At 34.1% G+C, this 25,352-nt stretch overlaps 3 protein-coding genes and 1 long non-coding RNA gene across 6 annotated transcripts; 2 read left to right on the forward strand and 2 right to left on the reverse strand.

The window, feature by feature from the left end:
- The first annotated feature begins 103 nt into the window (after positions 1-103).
- On the forward strand, positions 104-5,426 carry LOC133673051 (uncharacterized). The gene is made up of 3 exons (XM_062093667.1): positions 104-2,008; positions 2,929-3,006; positions 3,338-5,426. Exons 1-3 carry the CDS (start codon positions 1,862-1,864, stop codon positions 5,402-5,404), a joined length of 2,292 nt encoding a protein of 763 aa, XP_061949651.1. The 5' UTR covers positions 104-1,861; the 3' UTR covers positions 5,405-5,426.
- Positions 5,427-6,938: 1,512 nt separating this feature from the next.
- On the forward strand, positions 6,939-8,698 carry LOC133673350 (uncharacterized). Of its 2 annotated transcripts, none has more exons than XR_009834968.1 (2): positions 6,939-7,076; positions 7,764-8,698. It is a non-coding gene; the product is annotated as an uncharacterized LOC133673350 (long non-coding RNA). The 2 variants fall into 2 exon arrangements; XR_009834967.1 differs by having other exon boundaries at positions 7,856-8,698.
- Positions 8,699-8,893: 195 nt separating this feature from the next.
- Positions 8,894-17,179, reverse strand: LOC133673348 (uncharacterized). Its single transcript, XM_062094084.1, has 9 exons — positions 16,710-17,179; positions 16,011-16,137; positions 14,911-14,996; positions 13,622-14,030; positions 13,423-13,523; positions 12,516-12,582; positions 11,475-11,702; positions 10,344-10,802; positions 8,894-9,167 (listed from the first exon to the last, which is right to left on the reverse strand). Exons 1-8 carry the CDS (start codon positions 17,096-17,098, stop codon positions 10,377-10,379), a joined length of 1,833 nt encoding a protein of 610 aa, XP_061950068.1. The 5' UTR covers positions 17,099-17,179; the 3' UTR covers positions 8,894-9,167; positions 10,344-10,376.
- Positions 17,180-20,272: 3,093 nt separating this feature from the next.
- Positions 20,273-25,352, reverse strand: LOC133672323 (magnesium transporter MRS2-F-like). 2 transcript variants are annotated; one of them, XM_062092708.1, is made up of 7 exons: positions 24,853-25,352; positions 23,976-24,353; positions 23,247-23,459; positions 22,960-23,088; positions 21,381-21,526; positions 20,787-20,916; positions 20,273-20,695 (listed from the first exon to the last, which is right to left on the reverse strand). In XM_062092708.1, exons 2-7 carry the CDS (start codon positions 24,315-24,317, stop codon positions 20,414-20,416), a joined length of 1,242 nt encoding a protein of 413 aa, XP_061948692.1. In that variant the 5' UTR covers positions 24,318-24,353; positions 24,853-25,352; the 3' UTR covers positions 20,273-20,413. The 2 variants fall into 2 exon arrangements, with proteins under 2 accessions (XP_061948692.1, XP_061948693.1); XM_062092709.1 differs by lacking the exon at positions 24,853-25,352 and having other exon boundaries at positions 23,976-24,481.

Here is a 25,352-nt window from a genome sequence, read left to right on the forward strand (position 1 = left end):
GTTAACCTAGATTAATTCAATATATTGTCTCAATATTTAAACAAAGATGTCGATTTGAAATTCTTTTGTCTTGATTGTTTTTGGATTTGCTAAGTTAAACGAATCATATCTGATCAATCTCTACATGATTTATTATTATTTTTTAAAATATATATTAAATATCTGAATATTTTTTTTTTTAATTTTTAAAAAGAAATTGATCTAACCCATAGTAATATATATGAAATAAGTTACAAAAGAATATAAATAAATAAATATGAGATGCTACTTTTAAAATCAGAGAAACTAACGAATCATTTCACTAAAAACCCAAGGATTAAATAATAATTTGCTCTTGTTTTGCTGATAAAATGGCCTAAAGGAAAAGAAAAGGAAAAAAAAAAACGAAAAGACGTTAAGAGAATCAAACCGGACAAGTCCAAGTAACCGCCAACAACACTGAAAATTCCAAAACAAAAGGAAAGAAGCAGTAGAAAGAGCGAAACCATTTCAAAGCCAAAGTACTACTCCCCTCCCTGCTCTTAAATGTAAGCCCTCTTCTTCCTCCTCCCTCTTTTTACTTCCTTGTTTGCATGTCAGAGTTGTAATCACAGTAACAAATGCATATGCATTCCATAGGTTTTTTTTTGGTGCATACATTGATTACCAGAATCCAATAATGCTGGTGTCTATACATTCCCCTTTTCTTGAAATCTACTTATTATGATGTTATTTGGTTTCTTCGATGAATATATGAACATTGTGTCTGTTTTTTTCTTTGATTCTCTCATGGTTTCTTGTTTGGAATTGATGGCGGTGTTTGTTAATGTTATTATCACTGCCCTTGTTTTATTTTTTTGCGTTTAGATAATTAAAGGGAAATTACTTTGCATCATGTATGTGCATCTAATCTAATATAATCATTCAAGGAACCAACTGTTGGTATTTTCAATATGTGAAGATAATTAATGGTATTTTGCAAGGATTTGAACCCTTTATACTCGCTGGAGAATCAAGAATTTTAGGATCATTTGTAGGTATCAATCAGGCTAGGCACTACTTTATTCACTTCATTTTTTATAGATAATATCGAATTGCTTGTTGGTACAAATTACTCTCAAACAATTAGAGTATCCTGGAAGTTGGCAGTTCAAATGTGTTTAAAAATAAGTTGGTTCAAATGTATTCATCATTTTTTACCTTGTATGGATAGTCGATGTGACCCTGATGCCGATTGACAATTTTTCTGTGAGAATATTCTTATATTTAGGGAAGTTTTAAGACTAATTACCCTCTTAAGACAGGAGCATTTATGCTTCTTTACCTTAGACATAGAAGTTAGCTTTTGAATTCATTATGTTAGGGAAATCCTTTTCTTCTAGGGATAGTTTCAAATTTAAGAGAGGATTACAGTAAATGGTAGTCATCGTTTAGCTTGTGTTTGAGTATCAGTGTACATGTTTGTGCTTTTCTGTCATGCCATGTAGATAACCTGATGGATAAAGGAATGTCGTTGATCTTAATCCAGTTTTTGCCTATAAGGAACATAATCCTTTTCATCATGTTGGAGCTAGCATTTGACTAGCCTCGCCAGCACATTTGTTACTTCTGCGACACTGTTTGGGTTTCGCAAGTTTGTTTTGTTGAAACATTCAATTTCTAATTAATTCTGAGGAGAAAATCTTAAGTTTTGACAACTTCCTAGCCCATAAAATAAAATCTATGAACTGCCGATGTGACAGTTACACAAAGTAGCAGACTCTCTCACTCTAAAATCAAACTCTCTTCAATCGTCTTTCTGGGAGAAGAACTTGTGGGAAGTTTATAAGCATGTCAAAGTTTTTCTTTTCTTTTCCTTTCTTTTTTTCCTGGCAAGTACTAGATGTTGAATTTTGTTCTAATGGTGCTTTTGCAGACTGTTAATGTAAACAGGATGGAACTTGAAGATGTGCATTCTGATATCTGTTCCTTGAGAAAATTATATGGACTCCTCCAAGGTAGTCCAGATGGTGTGCAAATGGCAGGCTTTGTAAGTTTTCTCTAAACAACCTTACTGAGTTTTCATCTCTGCTACTGATGTTGTATATGCGAGAAATGCCTATTTCTGTGGGGTCATCGATTCCTTTTATTGCTCTCTTCCTTTAATTATTCTTATTGTCCTTATTGTTCGGGACCTCAAGTTCCAGTCTCTCGGTTTCGTAGAGCATTTGTTGATGCACACAGAACCACACTCTCTTGCACACAAGGGCACTGCGTGAAGATACATGAAAACAAATAAAACATAACATTGGATATGTGATAAAATGCTTTAAAAAATAATATTAGGTATGCTACCATTGACATTTAATTAATTAACTAGAGCAACTTCCATCATAGGAATCAACTGTACAAAGGGATTAGCAAGGGATTGATCGTGATATGCCCTGTTGTGAAAAACTGCAAGTTGATTGTGGATTCCATTGCCATTGTCTTAAAATATATGGTTGTCCTTTACCTAGATTCAAAGAGTTAAATGTACAAATTCTTTAGAGAATGCAAAGAAAGGAAGAAATCAAATTAGGGATGGGATGGTCCCCTTAAGTTTGTACTTGGCAACTATAAACTCTGCGATTAAGCTAATCACTGTGGTATTTAGAATGTATAGAAAAGAGTTTGCATTTGAAGTGACTAGATTCTCTGCAGCTCTGCGATTGATTAGTTGAATACTATGGTATTGTGAAATTCTATTTAAGCTATTCTTGGATGCCAATCAAGACTTATGGCACTGCTGCCTTTTCTCTTGTTCCTCATACTCCATGTAACTTGTTTTTCATGAGGTGCTTCACTTTTCTCTCTAGTCATTGCATTGTCAGTATTTAGTCTGTGATATTTCTTTCGAACGGTTGGCAAAGAGAATGAAGGAAATGATAAATATTAGTTTGTGTTTTACTAATGTCTGCTTTTGAACAGTTGGATGAGAGAGCACGAGTGCTTTTGAAGAATCTGCTAGATGCTGCTACAGAGAAGGCTTTATTGGCTTATTCAAAGGTAGATTTTGTCAATTTTGTGCTTTCTGTCAAATGAATTACAGCTTTGGTGATACAGAGAAAATTGGGCATCAATTATGCTTTTCAAGGCTACATGAAATGTTAAGAATTGATTATTAAGGTAAATAAAGGTAAAAAGGACTCCCTGCATGTATGGATTGAAGTTACTTGCAGCAAGTTTAGTTTTCTGACATGTAAACACAGCAGTTTCAAAATGAAACCTTAGCTAGTTGAGTTTGAGTGCTCCCTGTTGCAAATTTGGTATGGAAAAATAACATCCAGGTAATTCCAGTAGTTGCCCTCTGACTTTGTTTGATGTTTTGAAATCACAGATCATAGTGGCAGCACAATTAGGTGTGTCTAACACACCCTACTCCTCTCAATCAGTGCAGCCCAAGACCATGCCATATCTAGAACCTCCTGTTTCACCCGATGCAGAGAATGCTTCTCCAAGTACCATTCAGAGTTCAAATGCTAAGACAAATTTATGTGTAAACAGTGCATGGAAAAATGAGCAGTCACTTATTAAGCCAACACCTCAGGATTCAGGGTCAGAGCATTCCAAATTCAGTGTCTCATTAAACAAACCTGAAGGTAGAAAAAAATACTGTCGAGTTTGTAAGCAAAGCAGCATGAAGCAGCGGAACTCGGACAAGAATTTAAACAAAGATGGTAATGAAAGAGATCAGCACCGTGATGAGGCTTGTTGGATTAATGGGAATCCAAAAGGATCGCATGAGCTAAAATTGAAGGGTCTTAAATCAGCAGTGACTTTCAGTGAAGAGCCAAGACGGAAAATAAATTCTGAAATTCAATGTCAACCAAGTGTTACAAGTTCCACTTCTTGGGCCTCAAGTTCATTGGGTTCTATGTTTGTTAAACTAGGATCTGAATTTTTATCTGGTAAAATTGATGAACATCGAGAGGATTCAGAAAGTAATTTCTTTAAAGAAGTTGCAAGTGCAATGAAATTTAGTGAATCTGGAATGCCCTCCTCATCGTTGCAGCTTCATAGTGAAAATGCAGATTCACTTAAAGCTAACAATGCAGCTTTTGTCCACAATTTGTCCAGGGCGGATAACTCAATAAGAACTGAAATGCGGTCGATACAAAGGGATGGTGCAGTTGCAGTGGGTGACATGAGTTTTGCTAAGAGAGAAAATGGGGATGGTTCAGTTGCAATGGGAGAAACAAACCGTGCAGAGAGACAGAATGTGAGGGGAATTGTTGAGAGAATTGAGTCACTCAATCGAGCATCAAGTCAGAAGAACTATCAAACATGTCAGTATGTTAGTGGGTTACAGGTTCCCCCGAGTCAGGGTGATGTGGTCAGGAAGTCCTCGATGCATAGTATGAAGGTTCGGCAAGACACTCCATTGCGGAATCCAATGGCTCGGCCGGAGAAAAAATCCACGCCATCTGTACCATCAATACCTCCTTCTGCAGGGTCAATGGTGCCATCTCACAAAAGAAACTTGCCTCGTCAGACATTTATAAGGCCAACACTGCTAGATTATGATGATCATCACAATGGAATCACCCCAAAGAGATCTTATGTGGACTCACAAGAAGAGTTAGATGAGACAACCAGCTCAAGTTCAAACAGTCGCTTGCCGGAATTGTCAGATGAGAGAGCTAGCTCTAGCTCTGACCCTCACTCACCAGAATTGTCAGATGCCACAGCCAGCTCAATCTCTGATCCTCGCTCACCAATAGAGTCATACGAGACAGCCAGCTCCAGCTCCAGCTCTAGTCCTCACTCTTCCTACAGCTGGACAAGTCAGCAGCAGACAACAGGCAGCAGCAGAGGTAGCGATGAGGACCCTGAAGATTACTATGAGCGTGGGGATCCTCCACCTAGAGAAAAGGGACCAAGTAGGACGTCCAGATCACCAAGCCATAAGAAGAAAGCAACTGGACGACTTAGGGGGCTAAAAAACAAGTTGGGACTCATTTTCCACCACCAACACCACCACCACCACCACCACCACCATCATGATGACAATGATGGTGAGAAGGCCCCCACCAAATCCATGTGGAAGAACTTGCACAAGATGTTTCAAAACAAAGACTTGAAGCATAATGACAAGGCCTATCATAAAAAAGCAGTTGAGAAGTTCGGAAAATCTGTAGTGGTAAGAAACAAGAAGCAGAAGGCTGGACATTTTCGTGCATTGGTTAAAGGGTTGATGAAGCATTCTAAACATTCAAAGAAATCAAAGCCTGCCAAAGGCGGGATCGGACGCCATTTAGGACGTGCCCAAAATGGCCATGACAATAAGCATTGGTGGAAAATGTTTCAGCGCCATCGACGAGGAGTAAAGCTGCCCAACAGAGGGCGTGTTAAACTAGGAATTCCCAGAAAGAAGAAGAAACCCAGGCTAAAAACCCTGAAATAAGATTACATAGCAATTTGTACAAACAAACTCAACTCAATAGTATAAAATTTTCTTTAACATGAAGCATCTCTTGGATTCTCAATTTTGGAGGACATTACGTAAAATTAGTAAAAACATATAAGTAATAAATGATCATAAATTACAATGATTCTTCTGAGGTATCATAATTATAAAACATTAAACCTTTAAAAAGCTTCTCAAAATTACTATTAATAAAATTGCAAGGTGCTAACTAAGCAACGAATAGTTTTATTGCTAGCTTTTTTATTATTTTAAAAGATTGCAAAAAAAAAATAATTTTAATATATTATTTAGTTAGAATGAGATTAATATAGTTAAACTTGTAGAAATTATAGATTTTGAGCACGATGTGCCACAAACAGACTATATGAATAGCCTAGTATAAAGATTTTCCTTGAGCTAATTTTGTTATTTTTCCTAGATTTTCTAGATTTATTGTTTTATTTTGAATTTTATGTTATTTTCTTTTATGTTTTAGGATTTTGATATTATTATTTAATCTATGTTAATCTTTCTTACTTATAAAAGACTATAAAAGATATTGTAAACTTTTTTGGAAAATTATTATTTTAGAAATAAAATAAAATTTTAGAGTTCGTTGTATTTTAACTTTATTTTAATTTATTTTCTATTTTTTTTACGCTTCCATCCCCTTCGAAGTTGCAAATTCTAATACTTGAATTAATAAATATACTCAAATTCAATTATACTTTCAAGAAACTATTACTTTCAAACATATAAAGATTTGACCAATTTTTTTTATATATAAAAAAACCCACTTTAAACATTACTAACACAAATATCAAAACATTCTCTTACATACAAATTTTATTCTTTAGCTTAAATCGTTTTCGATTAGTGTTCTAAAATAGAATAAATAAATATAAAATGAAGAGAAACATATTTAATTGAAAAGGTAAAAATAAATTTAGAATAAATTTTTATTATTTCAAAACGTATTTAACTAAATATAAAATGAACAAAAACATGTTTCTTTATATTCAATGTCTTCATCTCAACAACAAATCACTATTTAAAACATTTAATCTAATAGACTCCAATCTAAATATATGAACTCAAATCTTTATAAAAATTACTCATTGAACTCATCATTTAGATTCTGAACCCAATTGTTTCATAATAGGTTTAAGGTCAGAGTTTCAGGTTTTGACCGGGTCACTAGATCTCCTGAATCAATTTTTTTTTAAATTAAAACGATATCATTTTAGTAAAAAAAAATCAACAAGTTGTAATCAGGTTTTTAACCGAGTCAACCTGCTAGGTCAGTCGGGTCATACATAATTTTTTTTTTCTTATTTTTTTTAACCCGTCTTGGTTTTAATATCAGATTGAATTTCAAAACTATCATATTTCGAGCAGACTTTAGATAGATCCAAGCGAGAGACGGTCCACGTTACAACACGCTCCTTGAGTTACCGTTGACATAAGAGAAGAGGTGACCGTTGCACCAATTATTTTAAAAACATAAGCCACGTTTGAAGCTCTTCTTGTGTCTTAATTGGACACACTCTCTTTCTTTAACGGCATTGAAGACGGGCATTGAACACTTGTCTAAGATTTGAGATTTTCAGTGCCCTTCTTCTCTTTCTTCTTCTTCATTGCCTCCCAGTCTCACTCACGTTAACTACAGGTCTCTTTATTTTTCTCTTTCTTGCTCTTCTTCTTCATCTTGTGGATTCCTATACTTTGTTTGACTGATGATAAAAAAAAAAATCGAGGAAATCCATTATTGATACTGGTGTCTAATTTGTTGAATCATCATGAAACTCAAAGTTATATCAAGATTGAAAATCTTATGATGTTTACATTGTGGGGTTGGGGATTTTGTTTTGTTTTTGTTTTTATATTTAAGTTTATATGTTTTTGTATTTGTGCAATTTATCCTGAACCAACCCAGTACCAATTCCCTTAACATAAAAGTTCTTTAAAATGTTGCTGCTACTGCTGCTGTTATTGAATTGGTTCAAGAATGTTTTCAAGATGGAATCTTGGATTGGGTTTAAATGTTTGCTTGAAGTACCAAGAAAGAAAGAAAAAGCCTACTTTCATGGAAAAGAATTTGATGCTTGCTGATGACTCTGAGACTAAACTTGCCAGAAAAAAGAATTCACCAATTAATTTGGCTTCTGCTTCTTGTTATTTTCTTTTTTCTTGCTCTCATTTTCTTAAGGTTTAAGTCTTAAGACATCATTGAGGGGAAAGTTGCTAAATCAGCATTTGTTACCGCTCAAGCTTGAACACATATTTTGTTTTGTTCTTTAAACAAATATCTGTATGATGGCTACTGCTTCTTTTTTTTCCTCTCCTTTATGTACAGTCTTTTTAGTATTAGACCAGCTGAGCAGGAACAGAACAAGTAGCAGAGGTGTAGATACTTAATTTCAGCAGTTTAACTTCGTTCTTTTGCAGCTGTGGTTCTTGTGGATATCAATTAAACTTGAACTCGTGCAACCGGAACACTCCAGTTATTGGAGCTAATTATAAGAAATCCATAAAGAAAAAAACTATTTCGTTCTTCAGCATTGATGAAACCAGGTTCACTCAAATTGAAGAAATTCGATGCGCACCTTACTTCACTTCCATGCATTCCTGGGGTTGTTCCAGCGAAGAACCAAGCTTCTTTGTTACAAATGCGGAAATCATATTGGAAATGCTTACAAAGAGAATCTCTTCCTCCCCTCTCAGATTGGGTAAATGTCCATCAGATTTAATCACGTGGGATGGGATATCTGATGCCAGAATTTATGTTATCAAGATACGTTCGTTACAACCTGCTTCGACCGAGGACTTCAGCATGAGCAGTATCTGATCCATGCTTCCATGTTGAAAAAGAGTAGTGGTGAAGTATAAGTTTCATCTTGCATTATTGAAGCAACAGAATATCCTGCATGATTTGTTTGAGGTTTTGATGTGTCAATTCGATGAACATCATAAAAAATGTGGAGTGGACAGGAGTGATGTAAAGCGAAGTCGCAGCAATAGTACAAGAACGGAAGTTTTGCAGCACTCGGTGAAGCTTTGATTGGGAACTCCTGTAATTCTTGCTCTTTCCATCGGACGTTGAATATTTCGTTAGTCTTAAGAACAGTTTGTGTATTCTAGAATTTGGGGTTTAGTAGCAATCATGTCGCTTATCAAGCATTTTTGTTGTTGCTTTAAAGTTCACGCAGACCAGTGTGATGTAAAACAAGTTTTGAACAGAGAAATACAAAGGTTTCAGCAGTCACAGAGTCTGATTGCCTTCTTCGTAAATATTGGTCTAGTTGTTCAGGAACCCTAGACATTGTCACTTCCAATTTTCCGTTGCAAGAGTATGCAATTGTTTCCAGGGATCAAGGAAAAGTAAACTGAGTTGTCCCCTCTTTACCCTAAGATCATTAAAGGAAAGAAACTGGCATAACTGGTTATCAAAGGAATTCTCTGACAAAGAGGCTTTAAAAGAGAGAATGAGAGATGAATAGAGGATTGCATAATTAATCAATACAATCAATGTCCAAATCTTTAAATTTCATGAGCCATTTTTGTGTATCCTGAGATACATAAGCTTTTGTTGGAATCTTGTCTTCACCTTCAACATTAGTACTAGATGCCACACTATCAATTTTCTTATCCTTGATAAAATTTGCCTGTCTATTGGGACGCCTCACCTTGAGCGCTAGAAGACGAGAAACTTGATGAAGTCCACCCCATTTCTCCAATGCTCGCGCAATGTCATATCGTCCTGCACAATTTTTGTTTGGTAAAAATATTATATGAAAAACAAAATTGAATAGAAAATAGAGGACAGAAAAACCATGCTACGCACTTCTAGAATTAGACTCCAGTCTTAATACGTTAGAAAAGATAGCATGCCCTATGTCCAGTCAGTCTACTGTGTTCATTAAAAGGGTTGACAGGTGCATATGGATAGCCTTTGCGATGTCAATGTACAAGTGTATAAACTATAGTACTTCAACACAACCAAATGCAAGCTTGACATCAAAGTTTGAGGCCTTTATAAGCTCATGTACTTTGAATTCGCAACTCTCTTTGATGTATATTGCAGTGGCTGTAGATGCAGTCATGCAGAGTTTGCTAACAATAAAAGGAAAGATCAGAGGCAGTTCCAAAATCACATGTACCATTTCCCTCATATCCGTTCCAGATACTGGCACAGTATGTTCCTATCGAGAAGCACCCTACAGCTTGATATGACAAGAAAGGTATCACGTTAAGAAATTAATATGTAATTTTACCTGCACGCTCAAAAGACTTTCTACTTGGCATAAATGAAGGGTCCATCCCCCAACTCCTCTGGAATCGACTAATCTGTAAGAACGATAGCATACGTTTTTTACATTAACTTCAGCAAACTATTACTTCTAGCTTTTCTTTGCAATAAATAAGTTAGATTGTTTGCTTTCAAATGTATTGAAAATCTCAACTCTGTAGATACATTTCCCACAAATTTTGACTCTAAGCAAAATAAAACCATGTCGAGAGAATTTAATTAACATTATGATGGAAAAAGCAACCACAATGGTATTTTGTATCAGTACATGAATGCATAATGCACATGGATGCAAGACACTACACAAACATGCAAATACCAAAGGTTTTTTTTTTTTTTAAAAAATGTTGAGTTCCTACAAAATGTTATTGTTGATGAAAAAAGTAATGTTGAAAAGTGTTAGTTTTTGCCCTCCAAAGATTTTTTCTGAACAAGGACGGAATGTGGAGAATAATTTTTTATGAAAAAATATTCTAGGACTTCTTTTTCGCCTTCTCCTCCTACTCATAGACAAGCAGATAGCTTCACTGTGCATATAGATACAATATTAGAGAATTGAAACACTGGCAAATCTGTAAAGTTGGCTAGTGAAAATGCACACCAGATTAAATTGAAGCTTTACCCTACCTCTTCCTGCAAATTTTCAAGGTTGTCCCAGTATCACTTTGGTTTACGGTGCTTGTAAGCAAGGGAGAGATTCATCAACGTTGCAATCCTTCTAAATCCACCCATTCGTGTTATGGCCTTCTCAATATCCACTCTACCACGCAAACGAAGCTGCTTTCTCATTGGCATAAATCCTTCCTGCCCATGTTCTGAAATGAATTTCAGGAGCTCAGACTTAAGAACTTCAATATCTCTTTGCAATCCTGGGACCCTGGGTCTTTTTTTAGGTGAATTTGGGTTACTGACTTCAGAAACCTGCTGAACTGCCATACTATGCTCATAATCACTGTCACCTTTGGATGAATCTAGTTCCTTCAAAGATTGCCCATGCTCATCTGTTTCCGAAGAGTTATTGGCTTCCCTTTTCTCAATATAGTCACGAATTGCACATAAATTTGATGGGAGATCTTCATATATAACCTATACGAAAATGTTCTCATCTATTAGTATTGCTTTTGCAAAGTTCATATTAACCACTTTCACAACAAGGTCTAAAGAAGTACCAAATTTCACTACAGGTGAATAGATTTCTACCACTACCCTTTTCTTTTCCTTAAATTTTCTCCTGATATCATAAACCCATAAACAATTTTCTGATGAAAAATCAATGCCTCCACTGAGATTTGAATTTTGAACAGTATTCACATATATGTATCCTCTAACCATTAATGGAACTACTATAGAACATAATGACGCCACCAGATTGATTTCATCAAATAATTCCTAACATTTTCATGAAGCTGCCAGCATTTCACGTTTCAAGTAAATTGTGCACCTGTGGCTGTTATTTCATAAATGAATCATTTAAAATGAAATATTTACACCTAAAGTTCTGAAAAGAAAATGAGGCAGCTCAATTCATGAGGAAGTCTAAACTTGCTCCAAATCTAACCCATAAGTCTACTTTAGTGGGCCAAAACGTACTTTGTTCCATAAGGAGAAGGCCTTTAAATCTATACGCACTCATTATCATGCCCAGATGGAACCCCAAAGATTTATATGTCGAAATTATATCCAAAATCTAAAAAAACCATGGGGAGAGCCAAAATACATTTTAAAATGTCTAAAGCCGGATCAAGTATATTTCAATACCTCTTCCATAATAGCTTCCGAAAGGAATGTATCTTTGTGCATTTTGGACTCCACATTATATTTCAGTAGCGTGTGGTGACTTCCTAATTGCTCTAGAATCCACTTTCCTTGAAATGAATCAAAGTCCCCTTCTACCTGCTCAAAACGAATTTCCTGTTCAAGATGTTCACATAAATCTAGAACAACACGGGCATGAAGTACCACATACAACAGACCCTTGCATCCTTCCTGCAAAAAGGGAAAAAAAGTTGAGCATTAAAATTTTGCTCTGTCAAATGATGGCTATTAATCTTACGCTCGTTAACAATCAAAAGCATTGATTGTTACTCTATTGAAGGTAGGAGATATTCAAAAGGGCTACCAATACAACAATGGAAGGTGTAAAGTTTACTAATTTGATAACCTATGGTTAATTGATTGTCCAGAATTTTTAACAAATTATGGTAGTTTTTAAACATTTCATTGCATGCATCCTTTCAACTCGATCCATGAAGGTACCAGGGATAAAGGAGCAGCATCAAGTGCAGAAACAATGCCATCAAGAGAAACCAACAAGCTCACAATAATAAAATTTAACTAACAAAGTTCCACTTAAATAATAACCTTTTATACTGTATGCAAAGGCTCAGAATATGTAAAAAAATGCATTGCAACTCTAAAAAAAGGTGTTGCATATATGTGAAATAACGAGTGTGTGAGAAGTATCAGAGTACTTCTGCAAATTAAAAAAAAAAGGATTTTTTAGAGATATCTAACATGTCAATGATTATTAAATGTTTCACTCCACTAGAAGTAACTAAGCTCACAGGATGCATTCATTTGTCATTTTCATATGTCTGTCTTAATTCTGACTCAAGGCTGCTCATCCTTTACTGATCTTTATACCTGTTATTAATCAAATTGGATTATATGGAGATTGACACTTCATAAGTTTAATACATCTCCATGTATGTGCCGAACCTAACTAGCCAGAGAGAAAAGAAAGACTTTAGTTTAATCCAGGAAAGGAGATATCCTGACAAGTAAAGATCCTGCTATTACCTGAAGAATGCGGACTTTATTGTTTTCTCGAGATAAAATCTTACTGATGGCCAAGTTTGGAACAAACCTGCAAATGAGTAAAAAAGGAAAGAAAATTTGAGAATATGGTTATTGAATTTTAAAAGCAAGAAAAAATTAGCATGATCTCCTTGTTAGAGAATAATATAAATCATATCCTGGGACCTCACCTAACAGCTTAAGCTTTTGGGTTGAGATGGTTCTTTGACATGGTATCAGAGCCTTGATGACCAAGTGGTCACGAGTTCGAATCTCACCATCCCCATTTATTTGATAAAAATTAAGCACAAGGTAAAGTGGGCCTGTGCAAGTTTCAAGCCCAAAGGGCTTTCACTTGAGGGGGTGTGTAAGAGAATAATATAAATCATATCCTGGGACCTCACCTAACAGCTTAAGCTTTTGGGTTGAGATGGTTCTTTGACACTCCTGATTGTTTTACACAGATTTGTAACAGAACGAAATTTACTGTAATGAATTTAATATCTGCGATGCTCATAGCAAGTCCAGTCCTTTTCTTCCTCTCATAAATAGATACCTTCACATCATTTCTTTACACCTTACTTAGCCAAGAACCTCTATCATATTTCCCATGGAGTTCAGTGAATGCATCAAACGTGTTTATCATAAGTTACATTGCTGTGACTTGAGATATTTTAGTCACTAAAGTTTGTGCTTGTTTATTCAGGAGTGATAAATTGCGAAAGATAACCCTAAGTCTTGCCTTGAATGACTTATGACTACCAATCCTAACCAAAAAGGAATAAGTCTTGCTTGGTAGTAATAGATAAAGCAAAAGAAGCTACTAGTCTAAAGGTTTGCAGTTTCAGATGCTTAATCTGTCTTTCAACAATTGCACAAGTACTTGATAAGGAAAGCACAAAATTCTTACTCAGGAAGACTCTCATAAGCAGTCAAAACATTCCAAACTTCACGAACAGGAGCTTTTACAGTTATGCTAGCAATAACACAGCGATGAACCCCTCCATTTTCCTTCATCCCAAAATCACTTTGTCAGCAACTGCTAAAACAAAAGTGGCTCTCTCTGGAAGAGGAAAGCCAGGTGACAGTAACCAGAGTAAATCAGTTACCAATTGGCCATCAAATCTTCGCAGATGAACTTCATCCACCATGCAGCGCCTTTCCAATCTGCAAGCTTTTCCGAGCATTCCCCAGCTATTATTCAAATCATTTGAAGGTGGTGGCATCGGACTGAAGGTTGAGCTGGGATAACTCTCTTTTAAATCTCCAGTTGTCAGTTTATCCTTCTCACGAAAAGCACCATCTAAAGATACAGAAGGGGAAGTGGGTACAGTCATGGATGTCTCACTTTCTGTAATTCCTGCCTTCTGGTCCCCCTCAAAATCTCTCTCTGCCCGACATGCCAAGGCTTGAAGATTTACAGGAAGATCTGATCCAATTATCCTCTCCAGGAAAATAGCTGGAAAGTTGTATCTTGGCATCACATTAACTTCATATGACAATGCGGTTGTTCCATGTCTGCAAATAAAGAGAAAGGGTGATCATGAGAGGAAAACAGAAAAGACAGCAGAAAAAAGCAAAATTTCTCATGCAATGGCTGACGAGGCTCAGTTACAGTCTAAGACAAGGTAAAACATTAAAAATAACAAAATACATACCCAGGACTAAAGAACATTCATCAAAGGGCAATTGTGTTTTCTGAAGTTGTATTTCAATTTAGCTCTGATCCTGGATGAATTTTAAAAAAGGCACTGGCTTCTTTTCTCTCCTCTTTTTGTGGCACCCTTATGATGCCTAAACTTATTTATTAGTTATTCTTGAACGCGGGATTCTTCTTTCATGAGCTCAACCTTTTACCATAAGAAAAAAACTATCTACCTTAACAAACCAAGAAAACAAAGAATGGTTTTTAGAGCTCTTGGTTTAGAGCATGCATCCAGAAAAGAGTCTCAATTCAGTTTCTCTATCCATGTTGTTTCCTCGTGATTTACCCACCGGTTACATAATGACACACTTTAACCACACTTATTTTCATATTATTAACCAGAAACTAACAACAACAAACAGAAACTACTACTACTTCTGAGAAAAATACACAGCTCAAGAGAATCTTATAGAATGTCATTTTACCAGTTTTTATTTAGCTTAATATGATCAGGAAATTATCACTAACTTGCAACCATTTGGTTTCAAATCTTTCTGATTCAAGAAATGTACTCCTTAACCAACAACCAAACCCCAACTAGAAAAAAGAAGGCGAAGAAGAAGAAGAAAATGATGGTTCGCATGACTAAATAAAGCATTTCTAAATATAGAACAGACACTATGTATGAGATAAAGAGAAATGCTGCAAAAATAAGTTCAATGCCAGGTTTCTACATTGTGTAAGAAGATCTACCTTGTCCCAGATTTCACAGACCATTTGCCTTCGAACTTCTTAAAATCCCCATCAACCATTGAAAAGTGTAGTTCACGATTATTGGCCTGAACCCAAATAGATGATTTATGACAACAAATCTCACATGAAACTTACACATGCAACGGATGAGAACAAAGTATTAATAGTAAACAATAAGATTAAACTTTAACAGATGTTCATGTCAAATAAGAGAAAAGGTAGACCCATGCAGTTTAACTCTTGAGACGACACACCTGGATATCACCATCACCACGGAAAAGCAGTGAGGTGAATATGTGCCTGAAATGTAGAAATTTATCTAAAACTTCGAAATGAAAAGCAACTACACATATATAAATTACCAAATGAGAAAATTATTTGCAATTACCAGATGAGAACAACTAAAAAAGCATAATTGATAAATAGATTTAACAATCATTGTTATGATGAAAAATCCAAGGAATGCAAGTAGAAGTTGCATCATGCAGTTTAACTATGCCATCGAAACAACCAACAAAATCCACGAGTTCCTTTCCGAACAAGCAAAAGAGAAGCATTAATACTATAATGTACCAAAAGAAAAGAGCATTACTATCCTAAGATCCAATGAAAAGCTAGTGGCATCTTTAGAAATTTCATGTAATCGAAGAAAGAAGGTAATGACATTGAGTGAAAAACTTAAAGAAAATTGAACTTTAATATCTGCACATATCGAACCATGCATGATTTGACACTCAGTAGCAATGGTAGATCTTCTACTATTTAGCAATTGCAAAGTTTTTCATATCTTGCAAGAAGTACATAATTGGACTAGCAAGTGGTTAAAATACCATATCAGTCACAACAAAGAGTAGATGAGAAACATGATGGGCAAAATTCACAATACAATCAATCAAATCATTGCACGCATAACTGATTCAAATCAAACCAACTCTTTAATTTAAACTTCAAAAAGATGAGGGAAAATACAAGAAAGAAGCTATAAGACTCCAAATTATGCCTTGGATAGCAAAAATAGCGGCACAATTAATTTTTTAGTAAGATTAGTTAAGTGACAGCTAATGGGGATTGTTCTACAATGGCAAAGAAAGGTGGCTTACTGAATCTGAATGAGGAAATTCTTGGAGATCCAAGACAACACGAGCTTCAATATGCCAATAGAGTGCCCTTTGAAATCCTCTCTGCTCTAGCCATATCCTCCCAGGATGTGGACAATGAATCCTCCCACTGCAAAAAATCAATATAAAACAAAAAATTTCTTATCATACCGATCCCTCTTTATAAAAAAAATATATGCATTCAATTCAGTAATATATCAAATAACCATCTCAACTTAATAATTTAAATTATTAAATAAAATCTTAAAATATAATTTATATTATTTTCTAACATATCTTTCCAATTAAAAGATCTTTAGACTTGAAATTTATAAAAATTCATATTATTTTCATATTTAATTTTTTATAAAATAAATTATCAAATAAATAAAAATAATAAAATTTTAATTCATAATTACTTGATAATTAAAATTTTAATATCATATTAAATAACTATATCAATATAAGGTGATGTAAAAGATATATTTTATATTCCTCTCTCAAATAATACTCTCCCTTCGTTGCAGAGTAGGCAGGACTCAATTTCAAATCCTACTATTTCAACCTTAATAACCAAAAACACAAAAAACCAATGTTGAATAACAATGCCGGAACAAAAGCAGGAATATTCAGGTCAATTTCATTCCTGCTCTCACAGAAAAGTAACTAAGTTTAACGGCAATATTATATGTTCAACATTACCTGCAAACAAGATTTGGAATAAAATCAGCAAGTCGCTCATAGTCAGTGAGGGCGTTCCAGACTGATTGAATGTCAGCATAGACTAATATTTGTGCCTTAATTCTTCTTTCCCGCCAAGAAATAACTTTCACTTCATAATGCATCTTTCTCTCTCCTTCTCCTTCCTCTTCTTCTTTTTGGAACTTCTTGGCTATTTGACTTGCCTTTGCTGTAGTGTGAGTTGCTCTGGTGTTCCATTTCTGCCCCTCAATTGAAGATGAAGAAGATGAAACTACTGTGTTTTTATGAGATGGGTGCTTAGCTTGTAAACTTGGTAGGTATCTTTTTAAAGTGATTTGGTGAGATGGGCTGGTTTCAAAATTGAAGCTTGAAGCTTTGCAACTGATCATGGAGAGTGGGAGACTGTGATTACAGAGAGAAAAAATGGGAAGAAGAGGACTTGAACTCTCTGAAGACAAGTTTAAAAGACAGTTAATCTGTGTCCACTAGATTTTCGAGGAGATTTGTCGTTTAATGAAACGACATTCGTGGTTCAAACTCAACTGTCCATTTTTTGGGTGAAAATTCTGGCTAGATATTTATGTTGAGGATACCATTGTGATCATGGCACGTGTTTACGTTAAGGATAACATATCATCGACTGGTTTGTTACGTGTAATTTGATTTTGTTGATTTAAATATATTTAATTTATTAATAAAAAATTATTTAATTTATTAATATTTATTAAATAATTTATTAATAAATATAATATTTAATTAATGAATATAGAATAAAAATAAAGCTTTCAGAAAAAAATATTTTGTAAAAAAAATTAAAAAATTGTTATAATTATAAAAAATTTATTGCATTAAAGAATTGTTTTTAAATATTCATGATCAATACTTAATTAAGAATAAATATTAATTAGAGTTGTTGAGACTCATACATATTATGTTTTTTTTTAATAAAAGAAAACAGTTGTTCTCATAAGCTGAGATGTAAAGAATACCTAGAATTAACATGCAAGTGCTTGTCAGATGACAAATATATTGAATTTAGCCGCATGAGAATTCTATATAAAGAGATCACATATGTCTATGGAAAGACTCACGTGATAGTTGTGTAAGTGATCTTTAGACTTAACATCACTAAGTTATCTTATATAGAAAATATTATATTTTGATTCTACTATAAGTTGTCCTAATCAAAAGTAACAAATGGGTATATATTAAGTATAACATGAAATATACGAAGGTACTTCAATAATCAAGAGATGATTCATCACTCTAAATGAATTGAAGAAAAAATATCACTTGTTCTCAAATAGTATTGATTGTAAATTCTTACGTAAGATGAAATGAGATTTGAAAATAGTTCTAAATTTTATTCAGAGAATCAATGACTATGATATTGAGAGCAAACATGATTTGACATAATAGACACACTCCATGCTATAATATCTAAATCGGAACATTGTTGATGAAATGATAATAATTACACTAAGAAGCTGATCAACGAAAGATTATGTCAAACCACTTATGGCTTTCTTAATATATTGGGGATCATGACATGTTACTAAACATTATACTTGATCTTCGAATATAAATCAATCAATTATTGAATTGATAATAAATTAATTTATTTAATCCTATTTTATTTAGGATTGTGATTTATGTTTGGGCTAACTTATTAGAGAACCTAATGAATCACTCATACAAGAACCATTGGTATAAATTAAAATAGGATATGTGACTTGATTGTAAATAAGTTTTAGAAATTAAAGACTATAACGTAATTTATACAATAGCTTACAATTCTAGACCTAGAAACAATCAAGGACTTAACTGGATAAATAGAATGTTATACATCTTATTTCCTGTGATGTAAAGGGTTAGTACAGTACAATAGACAAACACCTAAAATATAAAAGAAAAAAGTTAGCACTCCAAGGTATAACAATTTCTCTCTTCTAAAATCGTTTAAGAGATTTCTTATTGGTGGTTAGTATTGATTACCGTTAAAGACTGAATATTTGGATGGCTTGTGGTTTGCGACTACCTCGCCTTGAAGCAATTTTAAAGTCAAAAAGAACCTTTGATCTTCATGTAATCTTTATATAAACGCTAAACAACCTCAAATCTGTTTAATAAGATCCTTGAGACTCCCGAAATTTTTTAAAAATTTATAATTTTCACTGTATATATATGTTTTGGGAAACCCGACAAATTATAGTCAATATGCAAATATAGAGCATGTTTAGGAACATAGCTAGCTGCGCATTTTTAAAAATTTTGATTTTTTTTTTAAATTTTTTTTTAATTTTTTTGATCATTTTAATGTATTAATGTCAAAAATAAATTAAACAAATATTATTTAAATATATTTTAAAAAAATATTTTAAAAATAATCACTAATATAATATCATACACGTATATAGTCGGGGTATCCCATCTTACCCTTCATGAAATATCCACGACAATTGGCCAATGCGGCTTTAAGCTCAGTTCTCTGGCAATTTGATGTTTGCTCAATTTGATAATCCGAAGTTATTTTCAAGACTGTCCTTCAAAGGTACGAGCTTATTTGCAATTGCGAACTTGCAGTGGTGCAGGACCGTGCCTTTCAACATTACCATTCAATAATTAAAAATATAATTATGAATATTTTTTAAAATATTTTTATTTAAAAATATAATAAAATAATATTTTTTTATTTTTTAAAAATTATTTTTAATATTAACATATCAAAACGATTTAAAAACATCAAAAACATATTAATTTAAAATAAAAAAAATAAAAACAATTTAATTTTTTTAAAAAACAATTTTTTTTAAAAAAAACACTGCATTGTTGATCTCCACATGGTGTATAAACAATGTACAGTTCGTCCGGGTGCTAGCAATCCTATCCAAGATATGAGTATTTCATTTATTTATTTATTCTTCAACTACTTGAGCAGTAAATATTTGGAAAATGGATAGCAGATGAGAATTTTAATAAGAGAAGAAAATTCATAAAAAATCAATTAAAAAAAATTATAAAACATAATTTTCAATTAATCAAATATTAAAGGATGAAATTGAAAAAAAAAATCAATTAAAAAAAAAACAACAGAAGTCAACATGAGTTAACCTGTCAAACCTGCAACTCGGTTTGTGAGATTGGGATAATTTTTATAAAATTCAATTCTCAATCAACACATTGATGAAGGATGAAATGGGAAAAAAATCAATATAAAAAAAAAGACACAATAAAACAACCAGAGTCAATCCAGATTATCCCGAAAACCCATGACTTGAGTCATAAAACCCGTATAACCTCATATAAAGCAAACTAAAATAAATCATTAAGCTTAATTATTAATCAACTCAATATTAAATGATAAAATTAAAAAAAAATCAATTATAAAAAAGAAAAAAAAACAGGTCAACAAGGTTTATTCGTCAAATATACAACCTACGTCATGAGATTAAAAATGCTAAACCATATAATAATTATGAAACTCCATGGCCAATAAACTAAATGTACCATATAATAATTATGAAACTCGATAATCCATATGAAAGCATGTAAAACAAAACATAGATTAAAAAAATATATATATTATTGTGGTTTAAAAGCATCATTTCTTTTAGTTTTTGTTAATAATAATAATAATTAATAATGGCCTCTAGCCCGCATACACTAAAAAGCTATAAAGTAAATGGGGAGTTTTGTAAACAAGTCTAAAGAGCCAGTATATTTTTCTTCTTACCCCATCCTAAAGCAACTATAAATAGAGCAACACATCCTCCACATGCACCAATCACAGCCTCCAAGAATTGTATTGGTTTACCATCAAAGAGTTCTATATGAATGTTCATTCCAAACAGTCCTACGACCACAATGCCTGCATTGAGTATCATGTTTGCAGCACCAAGCATCACTCCCATCTGTAGCAGCTGATTCTGCTTGTCATCCAACATTATGTTGATGAAGTCCTCTGTGTCGTCCACGTAGTCACGCATCTAGAAAAGGAAGAAAATGATTTTGATGTAATTAATTTTTGTAAAAAATTTTTAATGTAATTAAACGTGACAGAAATGTTGAGCTTCATACATGGGATAGTTTCTGTAAGGTTCCGTCTATCTGTGCAAAATAGGCCTCTAAAAGCATCTCCAACTCCTCGACATTTGGCTTAGAGCTGGTGTAGATTTCAGAGTCATCTCCAGATTTGGAATCATCAACACTGTAGGGTAGGTGAAGTGTGAGTTAGAAAAAAGAAATTGCAAACCATTACACTCGTTGACTCGATGACAAAGATACAAATTACCACATAAATTTTATAATAACCAACACTAATAGAGTCTATTTTGCACAAAAAGAAGAAAACAACTGCAGAAATAAATGAAAGAGATATTTGATTAAAAGTATTAGAGTAGTAACTTGCCAAATATTTTGACAATACTAGTTAGTATGTCCACGACATGGCATTGAGATCTGATGGTTACTGAACCAATTTTGTACATAAAAATTTACTTCATTTTATCCCTAAAGGTTTTAAAAAATTGCATGCACTTCATAATTCAGATTTCTAGATGATAAAGAGATCAAAAAATAATAGAGGCCATATTCGTCTCGTTTACTAATTATGCATATGTTCTATGCATATTTTCATATTTAGATACGCATAAAAAATGATAGAATTAGAACCTGTCATCATCTACTTCTTGTTCACCATCATATACTTCCTCTATTGAAGATGTTTGATCTGCTGCATAAGCATAAATCTTTTCTGTCAAATACATTTCAGCCATATCATTGTCATCGTCCAGCAGATGTTCAAGTTCATCTCTCACCTGCAACAATAAGTTCGTAAAATTACATGAAATGACTGAGAAAGCATGTAATGTATATCCAAGTACTTTACAGGTTTATGCATGCATGTATATCATGTATGTATGGACATATTAATCTGATATGTCCTGTTACATTAGTCTTTCATGTTCTGTGCCCCAACGCATAAAGACATTGTTTCTACACATGGCATGCGTGTACTTGAAGACCTTCTAGAAGCCTCCTTGGAGGAACATTTTCCTTCCTAGACAGCATCATGGTAAAACAAACTGTAATGGGCATATGAAGTGCAGAACCAATACTTATGATAGTCTTTCTACATGCTGCAAAATCAGACCATGCATAAAAGTCAAGCTATTGCTTTGAAAACTCCTTTCCTTTCGCAAGAACTTCTATGGAGTTTAGGAGAACTATCATTTTCAAAACTCTGGTTGGTTATAGACACAGAAACAGCCTCATTAACCAATTGAAGCATCTTCATGTTTCAACCTCCAAGGGAAAGAAAAGATCCAATGTCATCATTCTCATGATTCAAAGCAAAGTTCTTAACTCCAAATGATGATATGCTGACACAAACTTAATGCCTACGTACAAATTAGAGAGATTGAATCATGAAAGCTTAATTAATATTGTATTTGAGATGCTGCGGCTGGGTATCAAAATGTCAACAGACTTGGTAAATAACAGATAAATCACACTCAAGCATTTTAAAATTGGCCGATAATACTACTAATACCACAGCATGGAAATCATAGAAACTGATAAAAAAAAACAGAAAACCAATTAAAGGAGTTTACCTGATCATATAGCCAATTAATATGCACAGACCATAGTTCATGTATTAACATGTTTAGTTCCGTAACATCAACAGCTCAATTAAAAACTAGTATTAAGAATTACTCTTTAAACTTTGAAACTTCAACAGCCAAGAAATTCACCGCCTTCCAGATTTGCTTTGCTTATGTCACCTTTTAATTTTAAATAAATCTTGAGTTTGTTACCCCAATAGTTAGCCAAGAAATCAAAAGGTAAAAAATATAAAATATAAAAGCTCACGTCACTCAGTCTCCTATTGCATTTAATTATCATTCCTTTTTCTTGAACAAGGCTATAGATTGCAGTTTCAAAATCCAAACAATAGAAGTCACCTAGACACAGAGTGATCCTCGCAGATGGATCATGCAGAGCAAATAAACAAATCATTTCCATTTTTAAGCCTTTAAAAGACAGCAATGTCAGAAATTGCAGACAAAAGCAAATATGCATGAGAGAAAGCAAACAGTCAAAGGGAATATCATATATGCATGATAGAAGGACAGCATCCAACAAAATGCATCCATTGGAATTCACAAATTTATTTTAGCACATGTCACATAATTGCAAGTAAAAAAAATTGTATTTGATGGCTACACCTATCCAACAACATGTTATCTACCTTCTGCACGCGTCCAGAAATTGCAACTAGACGACTTTTTATCTGTCTAACACGCTCAAGATTGAGTGTGCTGATATTAGAAGTCAGTTCATCCAAAGCAGGATATGCCTCTTCTTCCAATGTCTGAGTCTGGAAAGAGAGAAAAAAGACGATACTTCAATTGAGTGTGCAAATTCACCTTAGATTTATTTACATTAAAAATGCAGGCAACAACTGTTAACCTACTCCTGTCACAAGTTCAGATGGTGAAACTCTATTGTTGCAGTTCCTATAGATAAACCACATACCTCAGATTCAAGGCACCTGCAAGCAGATTCAAGACAAGCTTCAAGTGCTTTGAACTCAAACGGAAGCACCTTGGGACCAGCACCTACTAGATCATTCATCATTGAATTTGCACTCTCGCCCGCTATTTCCGTACTCTTCATATCTCCGGAATTATAAGTTGGAGATGTCGTGTCAGCTGCATCCCCCAAGCCAGTGCCATCATGATCCATTGCCTTAGGACAGAAAACAATGTTGTGTTTATAAGGTTGCTTTTCGTGTTCCCCAAAAAGAATCAGTCAGTTGTGGTTAAAAAGAATGTTGAGTTCATTTTCTTTAATCCCCCTGTGTTACATACTACTCAGATCAGAAACATAACCTCGGCAGTTTTATATTCATAGCTTGTATCAACTCCAGAGAATGTAACTCTGAATAATAATCATTTTTTAGAAGAATCCGAAGTGATTCTTTGCATGCTAACTATTAGCTCCGGACACAGGTAACATGGGACTTCCAAGACTGTATTGATGGACTCCGGGCATTACAACATGAAGGCCATTTCCATTCCAAGTTATGAAAATATTAATAAAAACTGGCCACTCTAAATTCTCAAATTCCCATCATTAAACCAAACTTATAAGACATGCATCAATAACAAATAAAATCATAGCTAATAAAAACCACTCCTGTGCACAATTTTTTTTTTTCCCAGATGAGCAAAATACAGACATTATTACAAAGTAAAAACACACCTGCTGTGGAGGCGTAGCATTGGCATTACCAAAAGCAATCCGATGTTGAAGATCCTCAACAAACTGAACAATCAAAGGATTATTAGAATTAATCATAAGCACTTCTGTTGCTGTAATAATAGCCCTAATATGCTCCAAGTTCACAACAATAGCCCTTTCTCTTCCCAAAATCGACGACGGATATGACAGCACCGGGTCCAATGCTCTCAAATCACGTGCAGGCAATCCAGTCCTCTTCATTATCGAATGCTTCCCTACTTCCTCTACAAACGATTGGCCCGATTCTGATATCACCAGCCATGCCTTCACCCCTATCATGCCTTTCTTTAATTTCGAAGCCATGGTGGCCGCTACTGGAGCTTAACCGACGTTTGGTTGCTGAGAAAGTTGAGAGAGAAGAAATAAGGAAAGAAAGATTGAGATTTGAGACAGAGATTCCGGCAAGCCAACTAGGAAATGTCATAGAAACATCCCAGATTGAGCACCATTTGACTTGTAAAACCAATAAAAAAGAGACACCTCATCAATATATTCTAACCAGCCCATTATTATATTCCATTACACATCTGTATCATACTTCATCAAATAAGTAAAACATTTTTTAAAACCATCGATGATGATGATTAATGGGGGGGTCGTAATCGATTTTCCTTTTTGTTCTTTTTAAAGAATAAAATAAAGTGTGCGGACATGAAACGCTACTTCATAAACCCTTGGTGGTTTTGTTAAATTTGGAATTCTAAAATCAGAAAAGACCAATCTTTAATTTCAAGGGAGTCACTAATAAGTCCTAATCAATTAGATCATCCATTCCGAATTGATTGAATACACATCAGCGTTGACTAATTTTATTTGGGAAAAGAAATACTAAACAAACCTGAAATATTCAATCAAGAGAATCGTATTTTGTTGTTTTATTCTGGCCATCAGTTATAAATGACGTGATCCACCATATCAACCAACCGGAATCATGTCTTTTATGCCTTATTTCCGGCAGCCAAGAAATAAATTCCACTGCCTATACTGTGCCCCTCTCCTTCTCCTCTTCCACTTTTTCTTTCTGTCTTCTCTTTCCTCTTTTTGGAGCTTCTCGGCTCCTTAATTTGTCTGTGCTAAGTGGGTTGTCAAGGTGTTCTTCCATTTGTGGCCTTCGATTGATGAAGAAGAAGAGCACGAGGCTCCTGTGCTTTGACGAGGATGGGTACACTTAGCTTGTAAACTCGGCAGGTCTCTCTCTTTTTAAAAGTGATTTGGTGACACGGGTTGGTTTCAAAATTGAAGCTTGAAGCTTTGCAAGTAATCAAGGAGAGTATGAGATTACAGAGAAAAGAGAGGCTAGAGTCTGAAAAGAGGTTTGCGTCCAATAGGACCGACCAC

Source organism: Populus nigra, chromosome 14 (genome assembly GCF_951802175.1).
Source record: "Populus nigra chromosome 14, ddPopNigr1.1, whole genome shotgun sequence".
In the NCBI taxonomy this organism is placed as follows: Eukaryota; Viridiplantae; Streptophyta; class Magnoliopsida; order Malpighiales; family Salicaceae; genus Populus; species Populus nigra.

Excerpts from the sequence above, each read along its gene's own strand:
- LOC133673051 (XM_062093667.1), top strand. The coding sequence starts at position 1,862 with ATGTTGAATTTTGTTCTAATGGTGCTTTTGCAGACTGTTAATGTAAAC. Across the intron at positions 2,009-2,928 it reads GTGTGCAAATGGCAGGCTTT|TTGGATGAGAGAGCACGAGT; the intron begins GTAAGTTTTCTC and ends GCTTTTGAACAG. Across the intron at positions 3,007-3,337 it reads CTTTATTGGCTTATTCAAAG|ATCATAGTGGCAGCACAATT; the intron begins GTAGATTTTGTC and ends TTGAAATCACAG.
- LOC133673348 (XM_062094084.1), bottom strand. The coding sequence starts at position 17,098 with ATGATCAGTTGCAAAGCTTCAAGCTTCAATTTTGAAACCAGCCCATCT. Across the intron at positions 14,031-14,910 it reads TCTGTGAAATCTGGGACAAG|ACATGGAACAACCGCATTGT; the intron begins GTAGATCTTCTT and ends CTTTATTTGCAG. Across the intron at positions 12,583-13,422 it reads GCTTATGAGAGTCTTCCTGA|GTTTGTTCCAAACTTGGCCA; the intron begins GTAAGAATTTTG and ends ACTCATTTGCAG.
- LOC133672323 (XM_062092708.1), bottom strand. The coding sequence starts at position 24,317 with ATGGCTTCGAAATTAAAGAAAGGCATGATAGGGGTGAAGGCATGGCTG. Across the intron at positions 20,917-21,380 it reads CAAGAAGTAGATGATGACAG|TGTTGATGATTCCAAATCTG; the intron begins GTTCTAATTCTA and ends CCTACCCTACAG. Across the intron at positions 20,696-20,786 it reads CCTTACAGAAACTATCCCAT|ATGCGTGACTACGTGGACGA; the intron begins GTATGAAGCTCA and ends TTCCTTTTCTAG.